At 38.1% G+C, this 14,189-nt stretch overlaps 1 protein-coding gene and 1 pseudogene across 6 annotated transcripts in view; one reads left to right on the forward strand and one right to left on the reverse strand.

Moving 5' to 3' along the window:
* Positions 1-14,189, reverse strand: part of LOC101560024 (ankyrin repeat and KH domain-containing protein 1) — a 133,257-nt gene that overhangs the window by 51,225 nt on the left and 67,843 nt on the right. For all 6 annotated transcript variants that reach the window (XM_023703388.1, XM_004643223.2, XM_023703389.1 and 3 more), the window contains exon 11: positions 3,226-3,313. In XM_023703388.1, the coding sequence (XP_023559156.1) occupies positions 3,226-3,313 (88 nt within the window). The remainder of the gene's footprint in view (positions 1-3,225; positions 3,314-14,189) is intronic.
* LOC105743802 lies at positions 10,169-13,293 on the forward strand (annotated as a pseudogene).

Genomic DNA, 14,189 nt, shown 5'->3' on the forward strand with positions numbered 1-14,189 from the left:
TCTGACAAGGTCAGTCAAATCTCCTCAGGATTTACCCTGAAACCCTGTACTGCAGTTTCTAGATTCTTTGTCAGTGTCAGCCATGTGGATGAGTCACAGCCATTGCTTGATCAATTTGCTCTCTATGAAAGCCTGAGAGAATGTTCTCTCCATGTGACTCTCCTTAGGCACACTCTACATCGTCAGTCACTTTCCTCTGTGGCCCCATAATCTTGATCAGAAAATTTGGGACACTGCCGTGCTACAGGCTGTTACAGTACAGGATCTATTTTTTTTTTTTTTTTTTTACAGTACAGGTTCTCTTATGTCTTGAGTCCTCACTGACTTTGAATGGCTAGGGTCAAAATGTTGACTATCCTTGTAGTCCTTCTTTTGTTTTTTAATTTTTAAACAGGGTCTTTCTAAATTGTGATCCTTCTGTCTAAACCCACCAGAGTACTGGGATTACAGGCAAGTACCACTATGCCCATGTTAGCTTCTTTTTTGATAAAATCTTTTTGATTCCTGACGAAAGGAACTAATTCTTTAGTTCAGCTACCATACAGAGTCCTAAAAGGTCTCTCCTAGAATATTAACACTAACCAAATATCATTTTTTTCTTCAATTCCAAACCTATTTTATGTAAGAGAAAAATAAGCTGAGCCAAGAACTTTCAATCATTTCACCAGCCAGTGTGTAAAACTATCAACTTATTTAATTTTTCAGGAAATATATCTGAGCGTGATCCCAAACTGTATAAAAATATCTTTTAGGAAAAAACACAACAATGAATAGTCTTACGAGCAACATGAGATTATTTTTAAAATTGTTAACAATAAATTTAGATTGTGGGACTGCTTAGCAGTTTCTATAGCCTAGAAAAGCTAAAATCAGCAATCAGTGTGCTCCTATTCTTGACAAGTCTGACCATTTTCTTAGCAAAGTAGTTATTGGCGCTGACTAGGTATTCTTTTTAGTAAAGAATAATATGAGAACTCCAAGTTACACAGCTTTACATAATTTCTATATGGTTGAGTTAAATGATTTTTACAGACTATGTACAGAATATTATTCAGAGGTAACCCTTATTTGGCAGCAAAAATGTGATATGAAGAAAATAAACCTAGTTTTACCCCAATTAAAGAAAATACATTTAAAGTAAGAAAATCAGCAAAAATGTAATATGACTTTAAACCAAGTTTTCTTCAGTTAAACAGAAACATTTCAATTGAGAAATTTTACACTACATTTTAGTCACAAAATATTCCATTTAACTACAGATACAACATTTCAATTTTAATAATATGACATCCCTCGAGTGGGTCTTCCTGGGTCTTCCTTCCCCCTGTCCCCCCCCGGTACTGGGGATTGAACTCAGGACCGTGCACTTGCTAGGCAAGCACTTATTCTACTGAGCTATCTCCCTGGCCCCTTCCTTGTATTTTGTACTCTATGATGTTTAGCATCCTAACATTTAGCATCCTAGGATCATTCATCAGATTATCTGAGTACCTCTGATATTATACATAGAGATTCAACCAAATGAAGTTAATGATACATTTTGATCTACAAAATGACAATGTAGAATGATTCAAACTAAATGGGTTCAGCAACATTTGTTTTCTTTAGTAAGGTGTCTTGAATTAGTTCTTCACCTGTCAGTTTAACTTCTTTAGGGGCCGGGGAGATGGCTCAGTACAATTAAGTGCTTCCCTGGCAAGCGCAAGGGCCTGAGTTCAATCCCCGGTTCCGCAAAAAAAAAAAAAAAAAAAATTAACTTCTTTGCCTAAATACAAGGTCTGCCAAAAAAATTATATACACACTTCAGGAAAAGAAAGGTAGTATGTTTTTTCAACAGATGGTGTTACCTTTATATGGAGGACTCAGAGGATGCTGTACATCACAGAAAACCTACTACACTGCCAACCTTTAAAGAAATTGAAAATGAATGTGCAGCAATCTCAATGACCAAGGTTACCTAAGCAGTAGTTTGCCATACTAATAAACTGTCTGAAAGCTATGGCCACCACTTTGATCAGGTCTTATAACTGGAGAGGCTAATGGTAACCTGTATTATTCTCATGATGGCTCAGTAAACTTAGTATTAAAATATTTATACAAGTTTTTCTTTTCCTGAAATGTATATAATTTTTTTTGTGAATTCTGTATATCCTTTTTATTTTTATTGGCGGTGGGGGGGTGGTGATGGTGGTGCCCCTTAGCTCAGTTCTTTAAGTGGCTGCTTCAACAAAGCAGTCAGGCTCAAGTTGCTGTGGTTTGAGCCCCACAACTCAAGCCAGCCAAACCTGCCCTGAAGCCATTCGGAGAAAAAAAAAAGAAATCCTTATTTTTTTTTTTGTGGAACTGGGGATTGAACTCAGACCCCTGTGCTTGCCAGGGAAGCATTCATTCTATTGAGCCATCTCCCTGGTTCCTTTTTAAAAATATATGTTCTTCTAATAACAAAATTTCTAGTAAAATATTTAAAAAAACTGGTATGCCCATACCTATCATTCCAGTTTGGGAGGCTGGGGGAGTTCAAGTCTAACATGAACAACACACCAACGTCTTGTGGCAAAATAAGAAACAAGACCTTTATATATTCCTAATTCAACTGTATCACACAAAGAATTACCACAGCAGACTTTCTCTCTTCCCATTCTTATCACCAGTAGAACTGCCTTATCATTAAGTATTAAATATCCATTCAGCATAGCTAGACATTTACATTTGGCTTTTCAATTGTAGGAAGCAATCATACACTGTTCCTTTGACAAAAATTTCAAACAAATATAGAAAATTCCCAGTAAGCACCACATAAAACACTATGCTTATTTTTAAAAAGACACCAACAAAAGAATATAGAAGAATTCCATATGAAGACTGGAATTATATTGCCACAATCAAGGAATGCTAAACATTTTGAGGGAAGCACCAGAAAGTAAGAAAGGAGCAGGACATACTTTCCTCATGGGCCTCAACTGAAACTTACCTGCTGATATCTTGCTTCTGCACCTCCAGCCTTCAGCAGTATAAAGCAATAAATTTCTAATGTTTTAGCCACCAAGTTTGTGGTACTGTGTATAATAATATGCAGTACATTTTAAAAGATTACAATTCAGTACTCATACTAAGTACAGTAACATTAACATAAATTCCAACATTTAGGGTTCTTTTCCTTCAGAAATTACAGTGTACAAAAATTACAGTATAACCCTTGTAAATGATCACTTGTATTTTCTTTACCTTTGCTAATAAGAAACTGCACAGTGCACAAATGACCAGCTCTTGCAGCTTTCATCAGAGGTGTTCTTCCACCTTCTGATTCATGCTCCTGTTAAAGAAATAACAGAAAATAACCTAACAGTGTCAACTGATTAAGCATCTATTAAACATCTCATAAGTGTTTAGCACTTATGAAAGATAATAAAGATTTAATACATATTTAATGTAGCCTTATATTACTGATTTCAATTCTTTCAATATACTATACAGGATTAATTTCAGTCTATACTAGGCAGTGTAACTTTTTAGGGGAAGTTCACTTTTGCATACCAACCAACAGTTACTAAAGATAATACAAATGTTTAATATAATCCTCAAGAGAAATAACCTCATTTTGCTAATGCTAAGGTTAAGAAGCTATTTCCCCAGCTATTCATCTCAACTGTAAAAAGAACCTAAAACTGTAAAGTGACTAGAAGGATCATGATCTTTTTATTAAAAGCCACCACCATCTCTATTAACAGGTGGGAACAAATCCTTAAAGTGAAACATAAGAGTATTTTAGAAGTAAATAAACAGAGAAAGAATACATCAATGGACAGATTTTTTTAAAAAAGTAGATATTAAATACTTGATTTGTAAAAGGCAAAAAGTGTAATCTTATAATAGTAAAAAGATCATTATTCTTTCAAAGGGTTTTTTTATTTTTTTAAATAATTTTCTTTTTTGGTACCGGAAATCAAACTGTGGGCCTCATGCTTGCTAGGCAGGCACTGTGCTGCTTAGCTACATCCCCAGCCCAAGATCATTATTCTTACTGGGAGGTTTACTAGCAAAAATGAATAAGCTGCTGAGCATGTTGGCACATACAGGAGGATCTCAAGTTCAAGGTCAGCCTGAGCAATGAAATGAGATCTCAAAAAATGTTTGAAAAGGCTGGGGTAAACAGGACAATTACTATAAGTCCAATCTACATAGTAAGACCCTGTAGAGCCCATACACCCTGTCCTAATTATAGAAATAAATAAATAAATGACTGGAGATATAGTTTAACGCTCAGTGTTATACCCAGGATTCAATCCTCAGTATGAAGGGGAAAATGAATGAATGAATGAATGAATGAATGAATGAATAAACAGCTATTAATCAGCCCTTAGCAAATGGCACTAAAACCAGCAGCATACTTGTATGGTAAATAGTACTGTCCAGAAGGAGAACTATAAGCTTTCGTTTTATTACAATGATCTAAGTAGTGAAATGTAGGTGATATTTTTATGTTGTTGTTGTTTTTTTTTTCACGTATTTAGTACAGGGTCTGCATGGTCTCACTACACAGATCGGACTCCGTGATCCTTCTATTTTCAGCCTCCCAAGCACTGGGATTACAGGCTAGCCTCACCATACCCAGTCTCAGTCACTGTCTCAGCATGGAGGCCGGCATGGCACACTGGAGATTAAATCCCACTCCCTGTGTTTTCCTAAGCAGACGCTGTAATTCACTGAGCTATCTGGCCAGCCCTACGTAACACTTCCATGAAAAGTTCTCTATCTTTCTTTAATTATGTATCTAAACATGAATTCTTGTTTTTCTTATTGTTTTACTACTTAAAAAACTTGTATATAAGGTTTTAGTTCTGTTCTATTCTAAATTATCTCAGAAAATCCTTTAGCTACCATTGAGTCAATTAAAAACAGGTATGAAGATGGCAATTTGTAATAGTAGGTTCATGCTTGGAGTGCCTGTCATTCTGGTCTTCTGAATATGTGCTGCTTGTCATGACATGCCAGTTGCTGCCGTGCTGTCTCTTGGGTAGATGACTGTTTAAAAAGGAAGGGGGTGGTGAGTGAAGGCAGGAGACAGGAAAAGGAGTGTTGCGGGACTGTCTTGCAACAATGTTGTATATGGTTAGATCTCTGGACTTACGTGTAAATATATATAATTCCTTATTCCTATTTTTAAAATATATTTTAATTTCTTTTGTCATATTCTATAGGGACTTAAAGTTTAACATATTAATACTTGATGAAAAATACCTGTTCCATGTTATGCCTAAGATGTTTGATATTCAGACAGATAATGAGGTTAAGCTCAACAGCCTAGGTTATATGGTAATAACAATAAGCTTCTGTTCTGGAGGGTTAACAACCTAAGTTTGCAGACCAAAATTAGAGAAAAAGGAGGGCTACAAGGAAAGCCAACATTTTGGCCCTAGCCTAACGAAGGTCAATTAAGACTCAGGACATATGAAAACTTGTACTGTAACATCATGTAACTCAGTTGTGTCCCAAATTTTCTGATCAAGGAGATTATGAGGCCAAAGAGGAAAGTGATCGATGATGTACAGTGTGCCTAAGGAGAGTCACATGGAGAAAAAACATTCTCTCAGGCTTTCACAGAGAGCACACTGGCCAAGCAATGGCCGTGACTCATCCACATGGCTGACACTGACAAAGGTTCTACAATCTTAAGTACAGGATCTCAGGATAAATCCTGAGGGGATTTGACTGATCTTATCAGATCCAAACGCTACAATTCTTGTTACATAGGTCTTGCTTTAGTTTGGTCTTAACCATCCAGCAGAAAAGCATAAAAATGAAGTATAAAAAATAAAGCCATGTTGTTATGTTGAGCTGTAGGGGACTCAGGTCAACAACTTCTGACATTGCCAGTCAAGTGGAAGACCCAATACTATTATGGACTACTACACTATTTTGGAATATTTGCTGAGTTCACACACCTATAATATTTAAATCATGGAACTAAACAAAAAAAGGGGATACAGATGAATGACCATTTTGTATCTGTGTATTCAAAATGGTTAGGAGAGATACATAGCAACATTCTCTTAATTCAAGGAATAGAGGGATTTGTTCTGACAGTGTTTGTAAATAGAATACCATGTCTGCATCTTGTACAACACATAACCACTAGGAAGGCAGTATGCAATGTGTTATTGGAACTGTCCTACCAATTCAATTTGAAACTGTCTCATTGCTATTTATTTCTCAATAAAATTATGGGGAAAAAAAGGATTTGGAAAAAAAATTAAAAACAGGTGCTCTGCCAAATGAATACAATATAGTGTGTTTATAAAATGATATAAGATCTAACAGAATAACAACACTTAGCAGATTGTCAAACCAATAAACTTTATTTATTTATTTTTTAAATTTTTTTTTTTAAATTTATTTATGTGTGTGTGGGTGTGTGTGTGTGTGTGTGTGTGTGTGTCCAGCTCAGCCCACCAGGGGGCGTGGCTGGCTGGCATGTGGTGCTGGGGGATTGAACCGTGGTCCCTGTGCTTTGCGAAGCTTGTTCTAAGTAGGTGCTTTAGACCACTGAGCCATCTCACCAGCCCCCAAACCAATAAACTTTAAACAGGACTGCAATGACAGACCCATTCTCAGAGATTTTTTAAAATCTCGATATCATAAAATAGAATCTTGATAGAGTAGGATCATTCAACATAATAAAACTAATTTATGCTTCAATTTTTTATTATGTGTTGATTAGTTGATTATATTTTAACTAGAGATACTGCTAAAATATTTTCACTTCAGAATGGATTTTGAACTTACATTCAAATGCAGGTAAATCTAATCTTCTGGCAACTGATATTCAATCAATCAATCAATCACATTATGAAGACCTCAGGTACAAAGACCTAGAATGCAGTTTGTCCAGTTCTTCCTTTTAGACAATTTCTGAATTACCATTACAATCAGCTTCATCACAGAAAATGCAAATTATTTCCCCTCCTGCCTCATTGCCCTTCTGTCCATGCTGGTCTCTCTTTTCTGTAACACTTGTCCCCTAACTCCTTTTCATTCCATACATCTCAAATCAAGTGTTAGCTCTTTAAGAAAGGACCCCTGAACTTTCACATTAGACCTCTTCCTGGGATTGACTTGCAACTGCACAAAATCCCTTCCTCATAAACTGCAATTATTTACTACTTTGTACAAATATTTAGGTAATGTCTCCTCTACTAAACTATACAAACTCTGTGGAAGCGTGCACTGTTTTTCACCACTGTGCAACTAATGTGTAAAAGAATTAAGTGATTAAATGTTTACCAGGCAGGAATCTAAGCATAACTGACCTTTCAAATCTTTCCTCTCAGTACAGAGTAAGTCTCTTACTTATTAGATAAGTAAGAGAAAGAAGTTAGCCAAGAGTGGTGGTGCACAAATGTAATCCCAGAGCTTGGGAGAAGCTACAGTAGAAGGTTCAAGGTCAAATAGCTCAGTAGATTAAAACGCCTGCTTCGGCAGAATCAGCATCCTTGGCATGTGGTGCTGGCCCCACCCCTGGGGCATGTTGAGAGGGCGACTGAGACTGGACTGGTGGCTGGTGGCGCAAAAAGCGCCTGTAATCCCAGAGTTTGGGAGGCTGAACACAGGATCACTATGAGTCCGATCTATAGTGAGGCCCTGTAGACTCTGTAGATCCTTACTAAAAAAAATACAAGAAAGAAAGAAAAAAACAGAGGGGGGGGGGAAGGGAAGGGAAGGGAAGGGAAGGGAAGGGAAGGGAAGGGAAGGGAAGGAAAGAAATGTTCATTGTGAGTTCAAAGCCAGTCTGGGCTACAGAGGGAAACCCTGTTTTAAAACAAAATGAAATGAAACAAGGAGAAAGAAAAGTTAAACAAAAATTACTAGCAGCTAAACTTCAAAGACACTGATGATTTACAGCTGATAACACATCAGTAGTAGTACACAGACAAGCAACATCAATACCACTTTTCCTTTCTTCCTCTTTTTGTCCTTACCTCTCTGGCAGAGATACCTATCAGTATTATCTAGTTCCTATAAGTAATGGAAAATTTAAAAAAAAAAATTTACAGGCCAAGTTTCATAAAATTTTTCTTGAAAGAATACTCTTCAAATCAAAGAGACTTTCCCACAGGATACATGCAGCTTTCTGCATTAAAGATCACAGTATTACATTCAAAGGGGAAAGGTTTTTTTAAATAGCCATAGCTGCAAAACCTGTTAAGTAGATTTTTTTAATAGTGCCTTTAAAATGCAAATGCAAGGAATATAATTTTTGAGACCAAATCTGATTTTGTAGTGCAGGTGGGCCTTGAACTCGTTATGTAGGCTACACTGGCCTCAAAAACCACAGTAATCCTCCTGTTTCAGTCTCCAGGGTGCTGGGATAACAGACATGCACTACCACATCATCTGTTAGCATTTATTTTTAAAAGTTATTCTCTTCTGGTCCTGGTGGTGCAGGACTGTAATCCCAGTGCTTGGAATGCTGAAGTAGCAAGACTACCCCAAGATAAAGACCAGCCTTGGCTACACAGTGAGTTCAAGGCCAGCCTGCACCATAGAGGAGACCCTGACTCAAAAGGAAAGAAAAAAGAAATTAAAAATATTATTAGTTCTGTGTATTCAAAATATTACTATGGATGTTTTATCTTTTTTTACTATAAATATTTAAAAGATCAGAAAGTACATGTCTAAAATCCACATCATGAATCTTTCAAAAATTCAACACATTAATTACTGAAATAAGATATGAAAAGCTATCTATGTTCCTACTAGCATAAATTCATTGCTTTGAATATATCATTTTGAGAAAATGTCACACACACAAACATATATATGTCACATATACATACACATTATATAAGTTTTTTTGACAGTCCTGGGAATTGGACCCAGGGTCTTCTCATTGAACTACATACCCCAGCCCTATTGCCTTCACAGTGGTAAAGTTTTTTCGTTGTTGATGTTGTTTTTTAAGTAAAACTGAAGAATATGGGAGAAACTGTCTCTGTAGAGCGGGCTTAGGCCGAGTAAAGAGAGGAATAAGCAACATAAACATGCATGGCTGAAAACACGGCAGACTACCATAAAGAAAGCCACAATAGTCCCAAGCCCATTTTTAATATTTTATGTTGAGACAGGTTGTCACTAAGTTGTCCCACGCAGTCTTTTAAATTATTTTATTTTATTTATTTATTTGATACAGGGTCTTACTATGCAGCTCGGATTCATAGTGATCCTCCTATCTCAGCCTCCCCAGCACTGAGATTACAGGGCCAGCACAGACCCAATCAAACTTGGGTCTTAGCGCTTGCCAGGCAGGTGTTTACAACGCTGAGTATCTCTTCAGCCCTGTCACAGGTAGTCTTAAACTCGGGTCCTTTGTACCTCAGTCTCCTACAGTGCTTCGATGAAAGGTGCTCATCGCTACACTCAGCTCGGTAACATACTCATATGAAGGCCAGCCTTGGCTACATTTTGTGTTCAGTAACAAGGTTGGGAATTTGTGTTTGGTGTGTGTGAAGCCTAGGCATGATCTTACCACCAAAATTTAATAAGATACATGCCACAACGTTTGCCCCAAAGTATCTGATTATTTTCTTCTTTTAAAATAGGAATAAAAAAAATAGGAATCAAATTTGTAAATTTATACTGTTTTAGCTTTATGTGTACATGTATTTGTTGAAGACTAATTGTAAGATAAAAATTATTTCTAAATTTTTCCTTTATACACACAGCAAACTGGGCTGGGGGTCTAAATGCCTGCCTGCTAAGCTCAAGGACCCGGGTTGCATCCCCAGTACCCCATGCTGGGCATGCCATGCCACCCCAGAACCAGGCATGGTGGCACATGCCTGTAATCCCAGCGCTGGGGAGGCTGAGACAGGACAATCACTCTGAGTGTGAGCTGAATAGCAAGACCCTGTACCAAATAAATAAATAAAAGATTAAAAATAAACACAGAAAATTATTTTCCAACATTACAAACTTAAGTAGAGCTGGTGTTTCAGGGTCATTCACAGGGTGGCGTATTTGCCTAGCTTCCTGGCGTCTCCTTTCCTCTGCTCCAGTTTGGCTTCAGAGATGCAGTCATCTCATGAGGCCAGCTGTGTGGAGTTGAGGCTTCTGGAGTCTGCCCCCAGCCAGCTCCTGCATCTTCAAGATCATCATAATTGGTGGCTCCAATATGGGTGAGATGAACCTGACCTACCGCTTCTGTGCTGGTCCCAGGGCTTCTGATGTGTGAGTCCCCATCTGGGTGGATTTCCAAGAACAAGCGGAAGGTTGCTGGGCGTGCTTAGATCCAGTATGGCACACAGTAGAACATGAGTGGCTCCAGAAGGCCATGGTACAACACTACCAGTATACATGCATGTTCTCTGTGTATGACATATGCCTGCCGAATGCAAGGTATGCAGGCCTGCCAGTGACATACCACAGATTTTCATTGGTAATAAATATAACCTCAGAAGTGTTGTACAGGTGCCCATGGACTTGGCAAAAATAAACTAAAATAAAACCCTGCTGACAAAGTAAGCTCTTAAGACCACTGCTAGAAATCCCAAGAATGACCAGGCTACTTAAAGTTAGAAGTCCCAAACCATTAATGGTTAGCTAACCTGTTGGTAACACAATTATCCTAAAACCTGATGCAAAGCGCAATGATGCACTGGTGCTGAGTCCTTTGTATACTAATTCTGACTAAATAAAACTTTAAGTATGACAGTGGTTAAGTCATAAAATTTAGTATCAGATACAATGGATCATCGTAATACTTTATTATTCCTGTCTTGTATCTTAATCAATTTTATCACTGTTCAAATACCAGGGAAAAGCCGATTTTCATGAGATTGCGAAGGAAGAAAAGCTATTATGAATCTGAATACTGCTCCATGCAGCACAATGGACCGCTAGAGCCGGATCCTGACCTCCCTGGCTCCGTGGACAGAGGAGACTGTGTTCAGTGCGCACCTATTGTTATGTAAGCCAGATTTGAAAGTAAAGTGATTAAAGGTCTACAGTAACAGCTATTTCTCTTGAGAGAGGATCTTACTCTGTAATTTGGGAAAGCCTTGAACTCGCATCAATCCCCATCTCAGCTTCCCGAGTGCTGGGTCTACAGGTGTGTATCACCACAGCCTGGCTTATAACAACAAACTTAATTTTTGTAGTTTTAACAATTTTTAATCAGTCTTTTTTTTTTTTTTGGCGGTACCAGGGACTGAACTCAGGACCTTGCACTTGCCAGGCAGGCACTTACACCACTGAGGTATATCCAGCCCCCCCAGTTTTAACAATTTTTAAAACCTGATTTATTAATTTTATAGAGATGTAAAAAAAAATCCTAGCAGCAGGTCTCACCATTTCCTTCTAAGTTTAAAATTGTCTATATTTTATTTTTCTAGTACCATTGATCTAACTCAGGACCTTGTGCACCATTGAGCTATATCCCCGGGTCCCTAAAATTGTCTATTTTAAAGCTGGGTGTAGTGGTGCTTGCCTGTAATCTGAGCATTGGGGAGGCTGAGGCAGTAGGATTATTGTGAGTTCGAGACCAGCCTGGCCTACAAAGTGAGCTCAAAGCCAGTATAAACTGCATAGTGAGACCCTGTCACCAAAGGACAAAAAAAAGTTGTCTTATTTTATTCAGAGGACAGATTGATGCTGATTTGTAACTTATGTGCTGGCGTATTTATCTTTAAAAATGCTTTTGGTTTAAAATTACATCTTATCTGATTTAAACACTGCTTCACACAATTTTTTCCCATCGCTTTGTCTACCTTTCTCTGTTGTTTTGCTTTTAGGGTTCTCTCCTATAAACAGCACTTGTTTGCCATCATCCATCCATCCATCCATCCACCCACCTATCTGTACTGGGAATTGAACCCAGGGCTTCACGCTTGTCAGGTAGATGCTATACCATTTAATTACATCCCCAACCCTGTACTTTTAATTTAGTGCAATTCAAGTCTGTGCTGTTTACAGGGGAGCTCAATAGCTTTCTATTTGTTCCGATTATTGACACATTCCTAAACACTTCAAATCACTTACAGGGTCTCACTTTATAGTGCAGGCTCGCTTTGAGTCCATTATATAGCTCAGAGTGATCTTGAATGCACAGTAATCTCCCTGCCTCAGCCTCCCCAATGCTGGGTTTATAGGCGTGGGCCACCACACCAAGATTTTTTAAAACCTTTACCATATCCTCTTGTTATCTACAATTTTACCTTTTTTTTTTTTTTTTTTAAAGTAGATTCTTGGCTATGCCAGTTGCTATGAGGTTGCCCGACTACTTTGCCCCTGCTTGTCCTGACTTGCAACCCTTTGCCAGCAGCCCTCACATCTTTGGTAACCGCCCCTCATGCCACCGGAGTGCTGCTGGCTGGGGCAGTGGGATTCCAGTGTTCTATGAACCTGGGTGCGGCCCCACTCTGGGGCGGCGAGCAATGTGCACACCACCTCAGGACTTTGAATGCAGGGGCCAATCAAGGCCAGTCTAGAAGTCCTAGAAAGGTGCTACCTCTACCAGCCCACAATGGAGAAGCAGGTGGATCCACAGCACTGCTCCTGGGTTCTAAAGGAGCTCAAGCAGCCGCTGCCATCACCCTGTAGCCGCCCCCACCCTGTGTCTGAAGACACCTGAGGCCACAACCTGCACTGATTTCACTGTCTAGTTAGGAGGTAGTTGAAACACCCCTGCAAACCACAGCCCTCAGCATGTTTTCTATAGAAAATGTGTTCTGACTACAATGAGATCATTGTCCCACTCTGCAGAAATGTGCCTACAAATGAAAGAGCACGTCCAGAATGGCCTTAGATCTTGAAAACATCATTAAGTTTCCTGGTAGCTGTAGATACTGTGCAAAACATCTTTTTTTTCAAGTGAGATATTACAAATCTTCTAAGAACTATCAGGGTATAAGTATGGTGTTTCTTCTATCATTCCAAATTTTCAGATTTCTCAAGATTGCATAGATCACAGTAATAGAAGTGAAACATCCACATCAGATAATACACACTGACCAACAGAATACATGTTCTTCTGGGCATCCCACTTTTAAGTGTCCCTTGTGGGCAAGAGTCTGTTTTTACCACTCTCCACTTACCGGACCATTATACTAGTACAGTAATCACCTCTTTCAGAGAGTTCCTGTGTATCCCTTCCTTGGAGAGACTTACTAGATTATTAGAAATCTTATTAGCTAAATCAAAGACATCAGTTTGATTAGGGAGAATATGTGAATCTCCAGTTAAGATTAGAATACCCTGTATCAAACTGCTGTTGAAGAGTATTTTCAAGTAGGTATCTAGAGTCTGTAGACATCCTTACATTTTTGTACCTGCACCTGCCATCTTTAAAAGGAAAACTATATTAAGTCACCAATTCCATAGCTTGGTATGAGTATTAATAAAATTTGGTCTAAGTTTTTAAATTAAAAAAAGATAGGCCACCTACAATTTTTACTTCATCCTCTTGACAAGTTAAAAATGAAAATTACAATATACTTTAAAAGCTTACAAAAAGCATATTTTACTAACACATTGGCAGAAATGTAGTGGCTATACTTTGTTTTTTATATTATTGGACTTTTCATTAGTTGCTTTTAAAATTTGGTGCAGTTCCTATTTACAGTATTGTACATACACACAGGAGAAAATTCTCAAAGATGTGATTGATGTAAACCTAACAAATCTGAGCCAGTTGTCAAGAGTTGCAGAATGGAAACTCGAAGTGTTAAATGGAATAATCCAAAGGAAGATATCACAAATACATTGTAGGTGAAGAGTTCAACTATAAGAAAATTGCAATTTTTTTTTTTTTTTTTTTTTTTTTTTTTTTGGCAGAACCGGGGATTAAACTCAGGCTCTTACTGTGCTATCTCCAAAAATTGTAATTTTTAAAATGTATTTTAACACAGGGTCTCACTACACAGATTGGACTTGTAATGACCCTCCTGTTTTCAGCCTAAGTGCTAGAAATACAGGTTCGCACCACCATACCCAGTCTCAATCCCCATCTCAGCATGCTCTGGGGGCAGGGCTAGCATGGCAAACCAGGGATTGAACCCCAGTCCCTGTGTCTGCCTAAGCAGGCACTTTAATCCACTGAACTATCTGGCTGGCCCTGAAAATTATAGTGAGACCCTGTACCAAATACGTACACTTTAAAAATAGTTTCTTGATTATGTATGTGTGTGTGTATATAT

The sequence above is a fragment of the Octodon degus genome, unplaced genomic scaffold, assembly GCF_000260255.1.
Source record: "Octodon degus isolate 3935 unplaced genomic scaffold, OctDeg1.0 scaffold00169, whole genome shotgun sequence".
Taxonomy (NCBI): Eukaryota; Metazoa; Chordata; class Mammalia; order Rodentia; family Octodontidae; genus Octodon; species Octodon degus.